This window comes from Cebus imitator, unplaced genomic scaffold, assembly GCF_001604975.1.
Source record: "Cebus imitator isolate Cc_AM_T3 unplaced genomic scaffold, Cebus_imitator-1.0 Scaffold10, whole genome shotgun sequence".
NCBI classification, from domain to species: domain Eukaryota; kingdom Metazoa; phylum Chordata; class Mammalia; order Primates; family Cebidae; genus Cebus; species Cebus imitator.
Window position 1 is genome coordinate 1,680,050 of NW_016107325.1, and position 18,875 is coordinate 1,698,924.

Below are 18,875 nucleotides of genomic sequence, written 5' to 3' on the forward strand. Positions count from 1 at the left end.
CGCCTCAAAAAAAAAAAAGTTAACAGCAATGGCAAAAAAAAAAAAAAAAAAAAAAAAAAAAAAAAGAAAAGAAAAGAAAGAGAAATGAAAGCATCTTATTTGCACACATTGTTTAGCCTCTTTCTTGGGTCGTGGAAGGAGCTTTTGCAAGAGGTGGTGCTGAGAGTGGAGGCAGAGTTGTGCAAAAGCCTGAGCTATATTTGTTTTAAGGCAAATCTGCCCCTGCCTTGACAAATACTCAGAAAAGGTGAGCCCTCCACTGTATCACCCTGCAACACTGAAAACAAGATTTGGGGTTTGAAAAATCAGACAGCTTAGAATATTGAACCGAGACAGAATCCTTCCAAGAAAATGACATCAGAAAATAAAATTATGACCCAAGGAATAAATTTTAGTGATGACAGTAATGTCATAGTTTTCAACATTTGACTTCGGGGAGGCACTTCTGATACTATTCAGACCTAGTTAATTCAAGTATTTACTGGTTTACCTTTACTCTGATGTAGACTACCTAAAAGATAATTTGGATAAATACATGTCTCAGTTTCCAAAAGTTCGGATTCTTCGCCTCAAAGAGAGACATGGTTTAATAAGGGCCAGGCTGGCAGGAGCACAGAATGCAACAGGTAAGACGCTACTTATTTTTTTCTTTGGTCACATTTTTGTTTTGATTTAAAGTGTTTTTCAAGCATACAGCAAATATGAAAGACCAGCACAGTGATACCTATATATGCATCATGTAGTTCCATCAATTTTAAACAGTTTTTGTAATACGTGCTTTATCATACACATACATAGACACCTACTGTACATACATTTTTCCTGAACCTTTAAAATGGAAATTACAGACATCATCGCACTGTACCCCTAAGTACTTCAGGAGGCATCTCTGAAGAACAGGAGCATTCTCTTAAATAAGCACGGCTTTCATACTTTCATACTTTTTTTTTTTAATTTGGGAACTAATTAAGTTTTATACCCTGCATTTGATAGTTTGATCTTCTTAGTCTAGAATATTCAACTCCTCACACTTTGTTTAAATACTGTTGTGTTGTGTGTGTGTGTGTGCGTGTGTGTGTGTGTGTGTGTAACTTTTAAGTTCATGCCATTTGTTTGGTACAGTTGACCACATTCTGAAATTTTTGATTTCTTCTTGTTACCTACAGGATAAATGTTTTTGGAGTGAAAATATTACATAGAGTTTTACTACGTAGGTGATAAAAATGAATATAACATAATATCATCATTATTGTTGATACTAACTTTGAGAACTTAGTTAAGATGTTGAGAGCTAGATCTTTATTTTGGGAGTAAGAAGTAATCTGTGGAATGATACATAGAGGCATGAGAATATTCCGTTTATCTTACAATGTTTTAACCAATGGTTTCTAGTATCCATTGATGATCCTTGCAAAAATCAGTTATTACACTGAGGGCTGCAAAATTGCTTTTCTATAATCCCTTCTTTTTTATTTAGCTGGCATTCATGTGTAAGGAAAAAATCTCTGCCTCTCCCTCTCATGTTTTCTAACTCTCCCTCCCTTCCCCCTCAGTTTCCCTCTCCCCTCCCCTCTCATCCCCTCACCATTGTGGACTTTTGGTTTCAAATTAAATGTGTACTATATCACCATTATTCTTTTTGGTGCTCAAATTGTCCCAAATTTGACCACTAGGAGCTTCTTCAAGACTGTGCCCTTTTTGACCTGAACCATCAGTATTTGAAGACTTCATAATCTTTTAATTCTATAATCGTCACCCCTCTTTTCTCTGACCCATGTCTGTTCTGCCTATAGCTCTTTCTGCCTTCCCCAAAGGCCTTTATTTTCCTCTCCTCTTTTTAGTGTGCAGATGTTGGTGTGTGAATGAGAAGTGAATCTATTCTATGAGTATTCTAAAAACAACATCAAACATTTGGGTTCATGTTTATACTTTTCTATGGTAGGATCTGTGCCCTGTAATATTAGCTGACTAATACCAGGTGCCATTCTGAATACTTTGTATATTAACTGATTGAATCCACACGATAACTCTATGAGATGGGTACAATCACATCCTCATTCTACATATGAGAATATAGAGGCACAGTCAGGCTGTGCCTTACGCAAGCTCCCCCATCTAGTCAGCGGTAAATCCAAAATTGGCACCTGAAAGCCCTGACTCCAGAGTCTGTCCTCTTACCTACTACACCTTGAGACCTCTAGACACTAAGCCACTACTGCAGCCCTGTAAGCCCTAGTTTTGCACGTCTCTACCAGCTTAAATTCAAGCATGTTCTGATGGGAAATTATCTGATTACCTGTGTTTAATTTTCTTGTAACTGGACCCCATATTGGAAGCTCTTCTGGTTCCATTGTCTTGCTAGCAAATGTCTTCTCTTCAAAGAGGAAATTTTTAGTGAGCAACAAATACATCACACCAAAATTGGCATTGCAGTGACAACTAAGATTCTTGATGAGAGACTACATTCAGAAAAATTTAATGGCATTCCATGCTTAATTTCCTTTGGAGAGTAATTATCTATAAATGATATAAAAATAGGATACTCAAGAAATAGTCTGAGTAGGTAATTTTTGAGCTGAGGTCTGGATGAAGAATATTCCCAAGTAAGTGGAAAAAGAAGTACAAATGTCCTAATGCAGAAATGAGCTTGGCATATTCACTGTAAAGAAGTAAGTTCATTTTGACTCATGGGTGCTGACCATGGGGGAAAGTCATATAAGATTCATTTGGGGAACAAGGAAAAAAAAAACAAGACTTTCTAAAGTTTTGTGCATCACTTAAAGATTATAGGCATTATTCTCAGTATCAGGTGAAACCAATGAAGAATATTAAGTGGGAGCAAAGTTGTCTGATGAATATTTTGAAAGCTTATTCTGGCCATTATGTAGAGAATGGATATTAGGAAGATCAAAAAGGAAGTGAGGAGGCCAGTTAGAATGCTACTATAGTTGTCCAAGTACCAGGGAGGTGTCAGGGTAAATGGGAGAAATGATCAGATTCGTCATAGATTGTGGACATGGGATCTACAGACTTGCCATCAGATAAGATGTGAAGAGAATAAGAATGAGAACAATCAGAAACAAACCCTAGGACTGGAATCTGAAAAATAACTTGGTGGGTGGTAGGCTCAAAACCAGAGGAGCACGTTTGGAATTGCAGTTAAGTTTTGATTTTGTCTGTATAAATTTGAGATGAAGATCAGACATCCATATGCAAAAAGTAGAATACAGGACCAAATATGGGCTACTTATTTTTAAAAAATTCTCTCTGCCTGCATGGAGCACGAAGTATTCTAGTAGTGGCCTCCAGCATAGTCCAAACTATTAGACGACATAGATGGAGTGTCTTAGAAGGGGTGTTACGCGCTTGATTAATGCAGTTGCAACTGTTTGCTCAAGTACCTGCAGTTACATCCATAAAGTAATTTCTTTGAATTTAGCAAATCTGAATATAAATTTAGATTCGTTAATACCCTTGAGAATATTAGCTCAGTTTTGGTGCAATAACTTTCAAACCATTTTGACAATGGCTTGTGTAGAAATAAATTTTTCATCACAACTCAGTACATGTGTAATCACATTATATCAAATAACATGTGCAATAGATTCTAATATCTTCTTTTCTATGTTATTTATTTTTTAAATCCTGGCCAATCCCAATAAATTGATTTAGTGATTGATTCACTAAGGGGGTCTACAACTTGCAGTTTGGAAAGCCCAGGCTAGGTGTATTTTAATTGCTTGCCACTACCTAGTAGAGAGATGCTTTCCAAACTATCTGAAAATGACTTTTTTTTCTTTTTTATTGGCCTACCCCTTTGTAAATTATAATAAATATTAATTACCTAAAAAGGAAAGTAAATATATAAAACACAAACCCATTTTTATTATATATAAAATATATGTGCATATGTACCTACATGTATATAAAGACAGTAAACAAATAATAAATTAATAAATTTTGCAAATTGCTATAAAGTTTCAAAATATATGTTCTCAATTTCTATTGTTATCTCTCTGTAGACAGCAGGGTCTGTGGCCTACACTTTGAGCAGCGTTAGTGGAGTCTGGGTGCCTGAGAATTTGGAAAGAAGAGAAAGGTGTGTCTCGACGGGATGGTGTTAGGACAGCCTTGCCTAAGGACATATCGAATGCCGAAAAGTACACCTGCCCCCTGTGGGAAATTCAAGAGAATGCAGGATCAGCTTTAGCAGAGAATGTAATTCAGAGACTGGCATTGAGAAGAAATGGCAGGTGTGGTGGGTCCTCTCAAACTACCCTGGGTGTTCCACAGCTCTCAAGAGTAGAGATAGGTCAGAGACTAAGGGCCTTCTGAAGAGTCCCTGTAAATTAGAGGTCAGCAAAGACAGTAGACAAACATTTTCTTTAGGACGCCTCAGCCAAACAAAGAGTTTAAAGATAAGAATCTGAGTCCAGAATCTGACAGGCCTTGACAGATACTGTTCCCTAAAGATTCACCCTTTAGGACCCATAGAAAAGGGAAGTAACAGGCAAAGATGAGATACAGAGATCCAAAGACATGCAGAAATAGAAGTCAGATGGCCTGTTTTGGTCCCAGGGTATTATGAGGCTCTCTGAAAGTCTGCAAGAGGTTCTCTGAAAGTCCGCAATCATCTACAAAATAACAAGGGGCCAAGAAGTTACCTACCTTACTGTTAGCAATGTTTACTATGCATTCAGTTTCCGGGGCATGTTAGTTCTTCAACCGAATCTAATTCAGGCAAAAAGATTAGGTCCAATCAGTTGCTTGCTGTGAATGAGGAGGTTGAGAGGCCCAAGCAGGATTTCAAAATTTGACAGGTAGGCCAGGGGCAATGGATCTCTAAGAATTGCTCACAATATCAAGCCAACAGAATTAAAAAGATCGAGTAAGTGAGACATCGGGGAGCAAGGAGATTATCTGCAGCCCTTCCTAGTATGGAACAGACCAAGTGATTTACTGCCCTGCCCAGAGGAATTACCATTAGACAGTTTCACTAGTGAGAGTCAAAGTAAAGACTGGATTTTCATTTCCCTCATGACATGGCATGTAGCAAAATTCCTGACATTTCTGTGAGCATTCTAAATAATCTCTTGGCTAATTTTAAGTAACTGGACAAGTGACATCTAACTTCTAGCAAACTCCAAGGCCTCCTAAAAGCAACAGTGGACATCTTTCTGCAAACCTTTATAACTTGTATCTGCTGTAGGCAAACATTATTTTCTTAGCATTACTTAGGAGGCATTATGTAGAATTAAATAGCAACCCAAGCCCACATCCCTCAAGGAATCCTAGACATAACGATCCAGCATTAACTGGTACTGCAGCAATATTCCAGGCTGGTACACTGGATATAAGTGGGGGTCCATGCTCAACAAGGACCCAAAATTGTTTGGCACATTGAACAGCTTTAGGTTAGCCCCATCCCCAAAATGTTTAAGTTACAAATGAAAGTCATCCAGTATTAATGGGGCCTATGCTTAGAAAACAGAAAATCCTATTTCATATTCTCTAACCAACCTCTCCCTATACCCCCTCTCCCCTACCCTTTCTAAATCTAGTGCTCTACAGCACTTTAGGGCCATTATAGTTAACAATAATTTATTATATATTTTCAAGTAACTATCAGAGAGGAGTTTGAATGTTCCCAACACAGATAAATGATAAATGTTTGAGGTGGTTAATATGCTAATTATCCTAATTTGATCACTACACATTTTATGTATCAAATATCATTCTGTACCCCATAAATATATACAATTACTATGTGCCAATTAAAAATTTTTAAATGATTGGATTGATTATTCTGACAGTAAATGGTACTGGCCATTTTTAAAGAACTTAGGTATCAGGTAGATCTTCAAAATATCTTCGTAGGGCAAAGCTCTAAAAGGTTAAATAACTTATCTAACCTGGCTAGGAAAAGCAGAGCTTGGATAGAAGGCAGATATATGAACTTCAAGGCTATGTTCATTTCACTATGCCTCTCAGCCTCACAGGCTCAGGAACAGTGTGTACAATGTCCACAGACAATAACCACCACAATCAGAAATCCCACCAAGAGTCGGCTACACAGAGAGCTCCCTGATTTCTCACCCAACATAGGCCTAAGATTTTATTTTAAAACAAAATGTCTGAAAGTAGAGCAAAAGCAAGCATGCATAGGAGGATTCTCCTCTTCCCCAAAATAAAACAATGTAAAATCCCAGACTATGTTTTGAGCAGATGCTGCTTCCCTTAGGTCCTGGCAGCAAATGAATGAGAATTTTCATAGTGATCTGGGCCAGGTGGGAAGTGAATGCAGGTTTGGGGACCCATCCTGCTGCCACTGGGGACTGAGAAAGATAATCCAGGCCCCTTTGACTTCATAAGGCTGCTATGGGGATAGGGACAGATGGTGTAGTAAAGACTGCTTTTTAAACTCTAGGTCCGAATGGATCACAAGTAGGAATCTTTTTTTAATGCATTCTATACCACAAGCCAAGTGGACTTCAGCAGTCCACGCTTCATACACCTAGATCACCCTGTAAGTCTTCCCATGACAAGGGAGAGGGTTGTCCCAAAGGTGCCATCCCCAAAGGACACCCTAAGGAGATGGCTTAGTCCTTTTGAGCTGCTGTAACAAAATACCTTAGACTAGATCATTTATAAATAGCATATATTTGTTGCTTACAGTTTTGGAGGCTGGGAATTCCAAGATTAAGGCACTAGCAGATTTGGTGTCTAGTGACAACTCACTGCTCAAAGGCAGCACCTTGTTGCTGTGACCTTACATGATGGAAGGGCAAAGGGGGCTCACAAATGCCCTCCAGCCTCTTTCATATGGGCACTAATCCTATTTAAGAAGGCTCCACCCTCATGATTTTATCACAAAGCCTCCACCTCCTAATACCATCACCTTAGGGTTAGGTTTCGAAATATGAATTTTGAATCAACAATGCATTCAGACCATGCAGGGAACAATACCCTATCATTGTCAAATAAGCTTTAATGCCCTGAGAATAGGACCCCTCCTGCCTGGTCAGGAGATGAAACTACTGTCTCCAACAACAGAAGACTACATGGGAGTGGGGCGCTTTTGCCTTGCACAGATGGTTTCACTAAAGAGACTCCTCAAGAACACTCCACACCAATACCTTACCCTCATGCAAAATTGCCATTGTCAACTAAGCAATTAATGTGATGCTAAATGCCATTAATTGAGACTCAGTTTGCAGATTTCAGTGATAATGATCTATCATCCAGATACCTATCCCCATTTCGTTCTCTAAGCCTTCCCGTTCTCAAAGCTGTGCCTCTTTCTGGTATTTTTTAAGGAATGTAATCCATGGAATGAGCTACCTATTTTCTAAAATCACATTGTCGTTTATTAACTGTGCAATCATAGAGAAGTTATGTAGGTTCTTTAGTTTCCTTGTCTCTTACGTGGGAATAAAAACTAGTTCTAGACGGCAGGGTTGTTGTTAGAACTACATAAAACATCCATGAAGAATGTTTAGAACAGAGGCTGGCATAGAACGAGCACTTAATAGATGATGGTGCTCTTACAGGTGTGTCAAGAGCTGAGCTGAGTATCCAGGTATCAAAGTAGTCAATTAAAATGATAAACCAAAATGAAAGCAATAGTCAAGCCTTAATCCCTTACTGCAACAGTATCAGCAGAAGGCTGAAGAGGAGAAGGCACCGGCTCCTTCAATTTTCTATTTTTCCCCCTGGAATGTTGCTGAATGGTGGATCAGAGCAGAGCAGAGAAGAGGAGCATCTCACTAGCTGCCCGAGGATCCCAGCACAAAAGGCTCCTTCTGTTGCAGGGCCCTGGGATCCAGAGTAAGAAAGGGAAAGGCTAGGAGTAGGAAAACACTGAATACTGAGTCAGAGTGGAACAAAGTGTCTTCAAGGCCCATTCCACCTCCAATTAGGTGGTCCTGGCAGAGGTTTTGGCCTAAACAGAGACACCTGGGTTAGAAATGCAGACAGGCAGAAGAGCAAGTACTGCAGCCAAGGAGAGGGTATGAGTCCTGGCCCGCAACTCCCTTCAGAGACTTCAACACACTGGCTGGACACCAGAGTGAGAAGGCAGGTTTCCTCCATGAGGCCCGCTAGGTAGAGCCTTTGTATTACCTGTGACTGGGTCTGAAAGATCACACATGGGATCTGGACCAGGAGCTTATTCCCTGGGTTGTTACTCTCTCACACACATACATCATCATACACACACACACACACACACACACACACACACACACACTTCACTTCTATGAGATCCTCTGGAGCAATGTAGATGCTACTGAGGTTTCAGTGGAGAGGGAGAGAGTGTTACTTCACACAACTAACAGGAAAAATAAAAGCGTTCTTAATACTACTTCTGGCTTCCAAGTTTCTTTTCCTTTTTTTCCCTCCTCTAAGTCTTTTTATTAAATTGTGTAAAAACATAGAATATAAAAATGTACCATTTTAACCATTTTTAAATGTATAGGTCCATAGTATTACATACATTCACACTGGTGTGCAGTCTCCACAACTCTTTTTACCTTGCAAACTCAAATTCTGTACTGATTCATCAGCAACCTCCCATTCCCCACTCCCGTCTCCTGTAACTCTTTTCACGGTACCTCCTAGCCTTGCCGTTTTGTCCACTTTAATTTCTTTCATCCCTATTGTGTGAAGTAATTTTTCCTCTTAATCATTCCTAAGGCCAAACTCGTCATCTCAGTCTCTCTACTTCTTAAAAACAAAGTCTTTAGTGAACAAGTACTCAGAGATTTCATCACCACCAGGCCTGCTTTACAAGAGCTTCTGAAAGAAGCACTACACATAGAAAGGAGCAACCAGTATCAGCCATTCCAAAAATATACCAAAAGGTAAACAGCATCAACCTAATGAAGAATCTACATCAACTAATGGGCAAAATAGCCAGCTAGCATCAAATGGCTGTATTAAACTCACATATAATATTATTAATCCTAAATTTAAATCGACTAAATGCCCCGATCAAAAGACACAGACAGGCAAATTGGATAAAAAGCCAAAACCCATCAGTAAGCTGCATTGAGACCCATCTCACATGCAAGGATACACAAAGACTCAAAACAAAGGGATGGAGGAAGATTCACCAACCAAATGGAGAGCAAAAAATAAATAAATAAAAAGCAGGAGTTGCAATTCTCGCCTCTGATAAAATAGACTTTAAGCAACAAAGATCAAAAGAGGCAAAGAAGGACATTACATAATGGTAAAAGGATCAATGCAACAAGAAGAGCTAACGATCCTAAATATATATGCACCCAATACAGGAGCACCCAGATACACAAGGCAAGTTCTTAATGACTTATAAAGAGACTTAGACTCCCACACAACAATAGTGGGAGACTTTAACATCACATTGTCAATATTAGACAGATTAATGAGACAGAAAGTTAACAAGGAAATCTAGGACTTGAACTCAGACCCAGAACAACTAAACTTAATAAACATTTACAGAACTCTGCACCCCAAATCCACAAAACATACATTCTTCTCAGTACCACATCACACCTACTCTAAAAGTGACTACCTAATTGGAAGTAAATCACTCCTCAGAAATTGCACAGCATATCACAGGTTTAAATGAAATATTGGTTGGCTGCCTGTTTGTTATTTTCCTCCCATATTCCTTCCTGTCTCCATTGTTAACCAAAATTATTGGCATAAAAGAGGTTTTCAATACCATTTTTAGACTGCATTCTAGCCTGGGCAATAAAGCAAGACTCCCGTTCTCTCTCCCTCTTTCTCTTCCTCTTTCTTTCATTCTTTTTCTTCCTTCCTCCCCTCCTTCTTTTCTCCCCTTTTTCCCAAAAAATAAAACAAAAAAAAAAGTCCCAAATCCTGTACCCCCAGCGTTAATGGGCACACTCTCTTAGAGGGGACTTCAGCAACTATCTTTAATACCAAGTATTCTTTTCAGATTCTTGTTACCGATTCTAAGCAGTTTATCAGTATTTTCCAAACATGAATTATGTTTGCACCACAGGACTCCTAGGAGCAAAGTTACTCTCATTTCATTATGAAATGAAATTACAGTGACCACAAATTCAAGAAAAAAAAAAAGATCACTGCATTTACAGCCACATTTCTGGAGCAATCATCAATACCTTTGAACATGAAGTACACACATTCAATATACTGTGTTTTCAAGGGTTTTTTTGTGTGTGTTTTTGACTCTCTAGGTGACGTGTTGACATTTTTAGATTCTCACGTGGAATGTAATGTTGGTTGGCTGGAACCTCTTCTAGAAAGAGTTTATTTAAGTAGAAATAAAGTGGCCTGTCCAGTAATCGAAGTCATCAATGATAAAGATATGAGGTAATATTGACACATTCTACAAGATACTTCTAAGCACATCTTTAATCACATGAAGCAGAAAGTGATGAGTATATGCCTGATATTTTCCATTTATTTAGTAAACTGTATATGTCTTGGATTTTGAAAATCCAAGACATATACATGAAAAAATGAAAAATATGAAATAAATGAAATGAAAAAGCATGATCAATATCTTGGGATTAGAGTTTGCTGATGCAATAATCTATTTGGTCACTACAAATTCTTAACTCTAAATACCAATAAATCCTAATACTCATTATCTACTTTTTCCCCTTTATATTAGCTGAACCCCAAAACATTTATTTACCTCAAGTTTAGCTCTTATTTCTGTGGGAAACATGTATGTGCATCTAAGTTGCTCCCGTATTTTTTTCTTCAAAACTGACCAGGATATTATTAAAAGAAAAGTATAAGTTGAGCAAAAACAATCAAGCCAATTAGTCACTAATACAAATAGCACTTGTAAACTTTCTTGAACTATTAATAAAAAGTAGTGATCTAAAATCATCATAAGCACGTTTCATTCATTTTCATCATTGTGAAGCCAAATTGATAAAGTATATAAAGATGTGTGTGTGTGTGTGTGTGTGTGTATAGATAAATACATCTATATATAAAATCCCAGGTAACACTTTGGGTTTTTTTCCTGGATTAGTTATATGACAGTGGACAACTTTCAAAGAGGCATCTTTGTGTGGCCCATGAACTTTGGTTGGAGAACAATTCCTCCAGATGTCATTGCAAAAAACAGAATTAAAGAAACTGATGTAATAAGGTAAGTATGTGAAATTTAAGGCTAGAAAGTAGTCATGTATCTTTTTGTAAAGGCATAAAAAAAAAACAATTCTACAAAACAGCTGCACCTTATTATGCTATAGAAATCGGGAATCACAGTTCTAGCCAACAGATTACCAAAGCAAACACAGTATTCTAGAGAAATTTGTTCCCGAAACTCATTCTTCACTGGTCATTTGTACCCTACTCAGGCTTGAACACAGAAAAATGTACTAATGCTATCTTGTCTCCTAGGATTTGCAACCTAAGAAACACAAACTAGCAAAACGTGCTGCATACATACTATATAAACACATGCCATATTAAAGTAAGCATAAGTGCAAATTAAAAGTAAATAATTGTAATAGAAATATCATTCTAACGATAGCAATGGTTAGGATTTTCTTTTATAGCCTAATCCTACCCCCTCCATGAGAAAAGTGCCAAAGTCTATGAATAAATTTAAAAATCGACTCATAAGCTGGATATGAATTCAAGTCTGGGTTTTTATTCCAAAGAAACTGCATTAAAGAACACAACTTAGACCTGAAGCTGAAGCGGAGGCTTCCCATTACTTCTTCGGAGTCTAGCCAACTGAACAGGCATTCAGCCAGCGGAGGGAAGAGCAGCAGGGGGCATAAGGCATTCCCTGTTGGAGTGACCCCGGCTTGAGCAGACACAAGCAAGCCAGGCCCAGACTGTGCTTTGCAGCATGCTTTCCCCAAACTTACCCATCAATCAGTCACGCCGCCTTCCTTGCCAGGTGTGATGCCTTCAGAATTATTCCACCAAGCAAAGAAGTGAAGGTTCTACCATTTATTAAGTACTCTGTGGCAGGCACTTAACTCTCTTCACAACTCTAGGAGACAGGTAAGAAGTATTCACCTTAAAGAGATGAGCAAATTGAGACTGAAAAGAGTTAAGTAATTTTCCCAGGAACACACATCTAATTAAAGAATTTGAGACTCAAACCCAGAACTACCTGGATTTCACACTCTTATTCTGAACCTACACCTAAAGAACCTCTGCCTTTTCCAGACTCTCTTGTTGAGGGCCAATACAGTGGTTGAGTTCAGACTATATTCAACATAATGTTAGGAAAAAAATGCATTCTGGATAGTCTAGAAGGATAACTGGAGTTCAGACTGAACATGAACATAAATGGTGGCGGAGTGGAGAGAGGTGTGGGACGGGAGTTACCCTTGAGATTAGACCCTAAGCACAAAGCAGGCTCTCCACAGAGGCTACTTCAGCTGGCTGAGTGGTGACCGGCAGAGGAAGTGATTCCGGTCTCGGCTAACTGCTGACTAAAATGTAGTTTCTGTCCTTCATGATCAATGATATTAGAGACGGCTCTGGAGACAGACTCTAGGTTGGAATCTCAACTCTACGACTGAGAAATGGTATGAGCTTGAAAAGGTTACTTACCATCTTAAGCCTCTGTTTCCTCAGTTTTACATGAAGACTCATAGAAGTAGCTGCTACTTAGAGTGTTTTAAGAACTTAATCATATAAAGTGCTTTGAAAGGTGCTTGCCATATAACTCGCTGTCGGTGATGTTTGTGTGTGGTTGTGAGGCAGGAAAACGGGGTCTGGAGGCAAGAACCTTCAGGTCAATTCCTGCTGGCTTCCTAAAGCTGAATCAAAGAAAAATACCAAGGTCTGGGGGCAGGGAACCTAAGGCCAATTAACACCAGCTGGAGTAACAAAGAATCAAAGGCTACCCTCCCTACAGCCTCCCCTTCCACCCCATCTCGGATGGAAAGGGAGAGTGCCTAGGGCTGGCCAAGCAGGGACCTTCCCTTCAACTGCACAGGGAGCCAATTCCCTCTCCCTTTGATTAGTCAAGCAAATCCTTCATCCAGATAAGGGGCATCCAATAGGGACCTCGAAAGGAGTACTTAAAACCCAGAAAACTTAGTCTCCGGGCTGCCCTCGATCCATTTGCTGGGGCCCACTCCCACCCTGGGGAGCGCTTTCTCGCTTTCATAAATCCCTGCTTGTGCTGCTTCGTTCATGGGTGTCCCTCCTTTGTTAGCGTATTTTGTTCAATTCTTCGTTCGAAATACCAAGAACCTGAACAACTCACACTCGCGGCCTTCCTCCGGGTAAGGGCTGAGAGGCAGTTCCGTGGAGTGAGACGGCCCAGCGGCCCCACAGACGGCCCAGAGCAAACCCAAGGTGGCGCCTGTCCTTGGGAACGTGCCTTTCCTTCTCCGTGTTGCCGACTCCTGAGAGCTGGCTTGGAGGTTCCAGCAGGGGAGCGCTGCTACTCGGGAACCCGTGAGCGCAGACCGGCCCTCCTCTGTGGCGAGTGGTCGTCCTCTTCCACAGTGCGCAGCTCTCCGGAGGGTGCGCACGGAGCGGTGACGGAGGAAGGGACACGGCCTGATCAGACGAATCAGCCCTGGCGATCAGTTGGGGTGGCAGACGTGGCAGCCAGCTCGCCCTCACACCCGGTGTTGCAGATTCTTAATAATCGTACACACAAGTTTTCTTGTGAAGTCTGGGCTAGTATATATACAATACAGTAGTGCCTGGTACTCCCGTAACCCTAAGTGTTATTAAAAATAGCATTTCTGGCCGGGCGAGGTGGCTCACGCCTGTAATCCCAGCACTTTGGGAGGTCGAGGCGAGCGGATCACAAGGTCAGGCGATCGAGACCATCCTGTCGAACACGGTGAAACCCCGTCTCTACTAAAAATACAAAAAAAAAAAAAAAAATAGCTGGGCATGGTGGCAGTCGCCTGTAATACCAGCTGAGGCAGCAGGATCGCTTGAACTCAGGAGACGGAGGTTGCAGTGAGCTGAGATCAAGCCACTGAGCTCTAGCCTCGGGGACAGAGCGAGGCTCTGTCGCTAACAAACAAACATTCCTGGGAGCTTGTGTCACAGTATAAAGGACAAATAAGAATACTAGCTCCAGGATGCATCTTTGCTGAACCTAATCAAGCTCTGCCACCATGACCCAGGGATCGCATCACTTAAGCCTTATTTGTGACTCCGTCCCAGGGCTTCCCTGCACCAGGTAGCTATTCTGAAAAGCTTCCTACCTCCAATGCAAATGTATAGAGGACCAAATCTAAAAGTCCAGCTTTCACGAGATGCAAGTTTAAAAAACTTTTCTTTTTGTAGGTGCCCTGTCATGGCTGGTGGATTATTTTCTATTGACAAAAGTTACTTTTTTGAACTTGGAACATACGACCCTGGACTTGATGTTTGGGGTGGGGAAAATATGGAGCTCTCATTCAAGGTATTACCAGGTGTTTCCCAGATTTTCTTTACAATAATGAGTTTATCAATTTTAAATGGTTTCATTTTACTCCTATAATCAGGTATGTGACTGCCACTGAGAGGAAATTTCACAGAAATTTTAGGGTCTCCGGATTAATTCTTTCATATCTCAGATTGAATTTGAAAGAATCAATTGCTGTCATGAAATTTATTGGCATTCCTTAATATTTCACAACACCGTTTCTGCTTGTAAATATGGGGAAAATGACTTTCTGCCACTCGGTAAATGCTGTGGATGTCATACGTGATACAAAATAACTCTCCTGGAAGATCTGTCTAGTATGTTGGAAGGAACAGACTCAGTGTGTAATGGATCATCTTGGAGAACACAAATGACAGAGGGACATAAAAGTACTCTAAAGCAGGCCACCAACACGTCAGGTGTGCCTCATAGGACAGCTCCTTTGGACACTTTATACAATCTGTTATACGATCATTGATTAACTTCTGAGAAAGCCTTGGCAACAGCAGTAGTGAAGCGTGTCCAAAAAGCAATTGCTTTCCTATTGGGTGGGTGGTCTGTATGTAAAAGAGTTTAATTTTGGAGCTGCAGATCAAAAAGAATGATTTTGAGTTGTGTATCACAAGCTTTTTGGTTCTTCCCAAAATGAGAGTAGAGGAATATGAACAAATGGGCATCCACACTTCTTTCCCTGATTCAAGCAAAACAAGAACTCATATTTTACAAAATGGGATTCTGTGAAAATTTATTTAGAAATTTAAAAAAAAAAAACTTACATTGCAGGTTAGGAAAGGAAAGAAATTGCATTTTACTAATCCTAAAATGATCCATAGCAATACACAAAATTAAATAAAACTGTTGAGTTTGATTTTTCTATTACAAATGTGGTTTTGAAGTTGAGTATTACTTCAGAAAAGGGGAAACAAGTTTGCCAGCCTGGTGGTTTCTTGTCATTGTTAAGTGCTCATGATTTGTGGATAATCATTTGATAATTGATGTTTATCATCAAATTGTTCCAGGTATGGATGTGTGGTGGTGAAATTGAGATCATTCCCTGCTCCCGAGTGGGCCATATATTCAGAAATGACAATCCATATTCCTTCCCCAAAGACCGGATGAAGACAGTGGAGCGGAACTTAGTGCGGGTTGCTGAGGTCTGGCTAGATGAGTATAAGGAGCTATTCTACGGCCATGGAGACCACCTCATCGACCAGGGGTTAGATGTTGGCAACCTCACCCAGCAAAGGGAGCTGCGAAAGAAACTGAGGTGCAAAAGTTTCAAATGGTACTTGGAGAATGTCTTTCCTGACTTAAAGGCTCCCATTGTGAGAGCTAGTGGTGTGGTAAGTTCAAGTGGCAATTTAAAATCTTACTCCATAAAAACAAAACACAAAATCTCTTTCAAAAATGTGTGGAAAGAATGAGTGATTACATTATAAATAAACACCAAGTATGAGCATAGATGGGACAAAGTATGGCTGAGAATTAAATAGAGGTAAATTTGAGGAAGGCTACCAAGTGGTCAGGCTCATTGATTAACTCAACAGATACCTATTGAGTATCCATAGATCTGGCAGTATTTCAGACTTGGATTACAGGGTGATGAATAAAGTAGACTTGATCCTTTCCTTGTGGAGCTTAATTTGGATAGGGAAGAAAGATTATAAACAAATAAGCAAATAAGGTATAAATACAAAATATAATAGCTCTTATTTAGGGAACAGGCTGCAATTGATAAATCCTGAGTTAGAGTGGTCGAGAAATCCTCTCTGAGGAGGAGACTCTGTAACTCAGGCCTAAAACACAAAGTGTCAGTCAGCCAAGCTCAAAAGAAGAGTGCTAGGCAGAGGGTGAAGGTCACATAAAGCCCTAGGACAGGTTCTCCATCCAAGCACTACAGAGAAGACAAATGTTGTTGTCAGGGTGTGAAGGAGGGAAGAATGGCACCAGATGAAGGTGAAAAGGAAGGAAGGAGCCCGATCACACAGGTCCTTGTAAGCAAAGTAAGGATTTTCGTCCTTTCCTTCCTTCTTTCTTCTGAATGTAGTAGGCAGTTATTGAGCAGAGTTAAGCAAGAAAATGATAAGGTTCAATTAGGGTTTGTGAAGATTTCAAAGAGGTATTTAAAATAATGGAAATTATCAGAGAATAGCAGAAAACATTGCAGGGCATGTGGGAAGGCATCCAAAAGGAAGAAGCTAAGCCAGATAAGGTGGCCAGAGTACAAGGGTAAGAAAACATCAAGGAAGAGGAGAAACTGGGGGAAAGCCATTTCAAACCCATGCTATGAGTGAAGGTGCATTTGAAGAGGATGGTAAGATACTAGGACATCTGTCATAGTGGGTTGAAATATGATTAGTCAAGCCTTCAGCTAGGATTCTTTGCCAATCATGCTTATTTCTACTCTTTTATTTCTAATTTAATTTGACTTTATCCACAGTGTTCTTTTGTTTTATTTGTTTCCTTTTTTTTTTTTCATTCGAGAAATTCTTATAAAATGTGACCATTAGTTATCCTGCTCTTTTAGGCCAATTTTTTTCAGTTCTTCTAGAGAGTGGATTATACCACGCTTTCCGCCTGGAAAATCTCCTGTTAGCGAGGACTTAGCACACTATTCACCTTGAAAGTATTAGGGAAATCCAGGAAAGGTGTGAAAAACAGGAAACTAGTCTCAAAACTTGGCTCTGTTTTTACAAAATTCAACTGATAAGTAAATATATGTGACCTGCTTTTAGGTAACGTACTGTATTAAAAAATTGCTCTTCAAATGGAAGAGCAGCTACTTTAGGTGGCTCAACCTGGTAACTTATCAGACACTTCGGATTTATATATACTAGTCAAATAACAACATGTCAAATATAACTGTAAAATGAATTTACAATTTTTAATTTCAACCCCTAAGCAGAAAAAAAAGAGGAATTTCCATAATAGTAATTTTTCCTAGTTCAACATTGAATTTCAGTAAGAGTATTACTAAACTTTAACCACCAGAGGGCACTAGAAAACTAGCTTTTGGCTCCACTGTGACTAACTTGTGTGAGTTTCTACAAAATTTCTGAAGATCTCTCCAAATGAAACAGCCTTCTGCTGATGCCTCCACTATAATATATCAAAATGCAGCATGTATTTTTAAAAAATGATTTTAACAAATTCCTTCTATTTTTCTTTGCTGCCTTCCTTAAACAAATTTCAGTGAAGGTGTAGTTTGCTTCCTTCTGAAGCAACCAGCAGGGAGTGTTATTACCTTTTTTAAAAATTAGGGCCTTTCTCCAGGTAATTTAGAACAAATTAAGCAGGATATTATTTTAAATAGACAATATTGGAAAGTTCCCAGAAAATAAACCCCACAACATCTTTTGGTTACTTGTTTCGTTTCCCTTCTTTCAACCTGTACACATAGGACTTCAGTGAGTTTTGTATGTTTTGTAATAAGAACAAATATTTTGTTATTGAACTAACAATATTTGGAGCTAATAATCTCACCAATAATGTTTTTTTACACTGAATTAAACTGGTTGTGAGCAGTCTATGGCTTCATTTCCCTTTTTTCAACCTCCACAAGTAGAAATTTAAATCCAGTGAAAGTTTTCTGTTTTTTGTAATAAGGACAAATATTTTCTTATTGAACCAACAATATTTGAAGCTAATAAAAGAATCTCACCAGTAATGTATTTTTGCACTGGATTAAGCTGCTTGCAAATAGCCTGATGTTTAACAATTCTATCATAAACTGTGGGGAATGTCTACTTCCTAAATTGGAAAATGAAATAATACAACATGGACAACTTTGTAAACCACTTCAATCTTTAAAAAAACTCATACACTTCCTGATTTTTTTTAAAGATTAAAGTGGTTTACAGTAAAAACATGGATCAATTATTTTTAAATAAAAATGAAAAATTCTAAAAATGATTAATAATGAAATAATAACAATTCTACAGCACTTCAGAGATGTCTATGTGAAGAAAAGTATTCATCTGGTGTTAAAGTACCTTTAATGGTAAAACCCATAATTAAATAGTCTCCTCAGTAAATTCTAAGAAGAAGCTAATATATATATATATATATATATATATATATATATATATATATATCTTCAGGTCAAGCAAGAGAGGGGCATGTGAGGGACAGAAAAGTTTTATCTTTCCTTCCAATGCCTTTCAGTTCTTGGAGGGATTAGACAAAATAAACACAAAGATATCCATTAAACAGGGGTTCCCAAACACTGCGCTGACCTATGTTACCTATGCTGCCTCAGGGTTCCATGGTCAAGTACATTAGAGAAATATTCCTGCAACATTCTGAGCAGCAAGTGGAACACTAACAGCTTGAAGATTTTGAGAAGTTCTGGAGTGGAACCACCTGTTCAGCTCTGTGGAAACCAGAATTTTCCAAATTTGTTTGGAGATAGAATATGTCTGCATGATCCACAAATTCAGGAGCTTATATAATATTTATCTCTGCTAAAGTTGACAGAGCAATT

At 39.1% G+C, this 18,875-nt stretch overlaps 1 protein-coding gene across 1 annotated transcript in view; it reads left to right on the top strand.

Moving 5' to 3' along the window:
* GALNT5 (polypeptide N-acetylgalactosaminyltransferase 5) overlaps positions 1 to 18,875 on the top strand; it is a 49,396-nt gene that overhangs the window by 22,542 nt on the left and 7,979 nt on the right. The window contains exons 3-7 of the mRNA XM_017547204.2: positions 507 to 626; positions 10,206 to 10,341; positions 11,018 to 11,137; positions 14,272 to 14,389; positions 15,412 to 15,735. Coding sequence (XP_017402693.1) covers positions 507 to 626; positions 10,206 to 10,341; positions 11,018 to 11,137; positions 14,272 to 14,389; positions 15,412 to 15,735 — 818 coding nt within the window. The remainder of the gene's footprint in view (positions 1 to 506; positions 627 to 10,205; positions 10,342 to 11,017; positions 11,138 to 14,271; positions 14,390 to 15,411; positions 15,736 to 18,875) is intronic.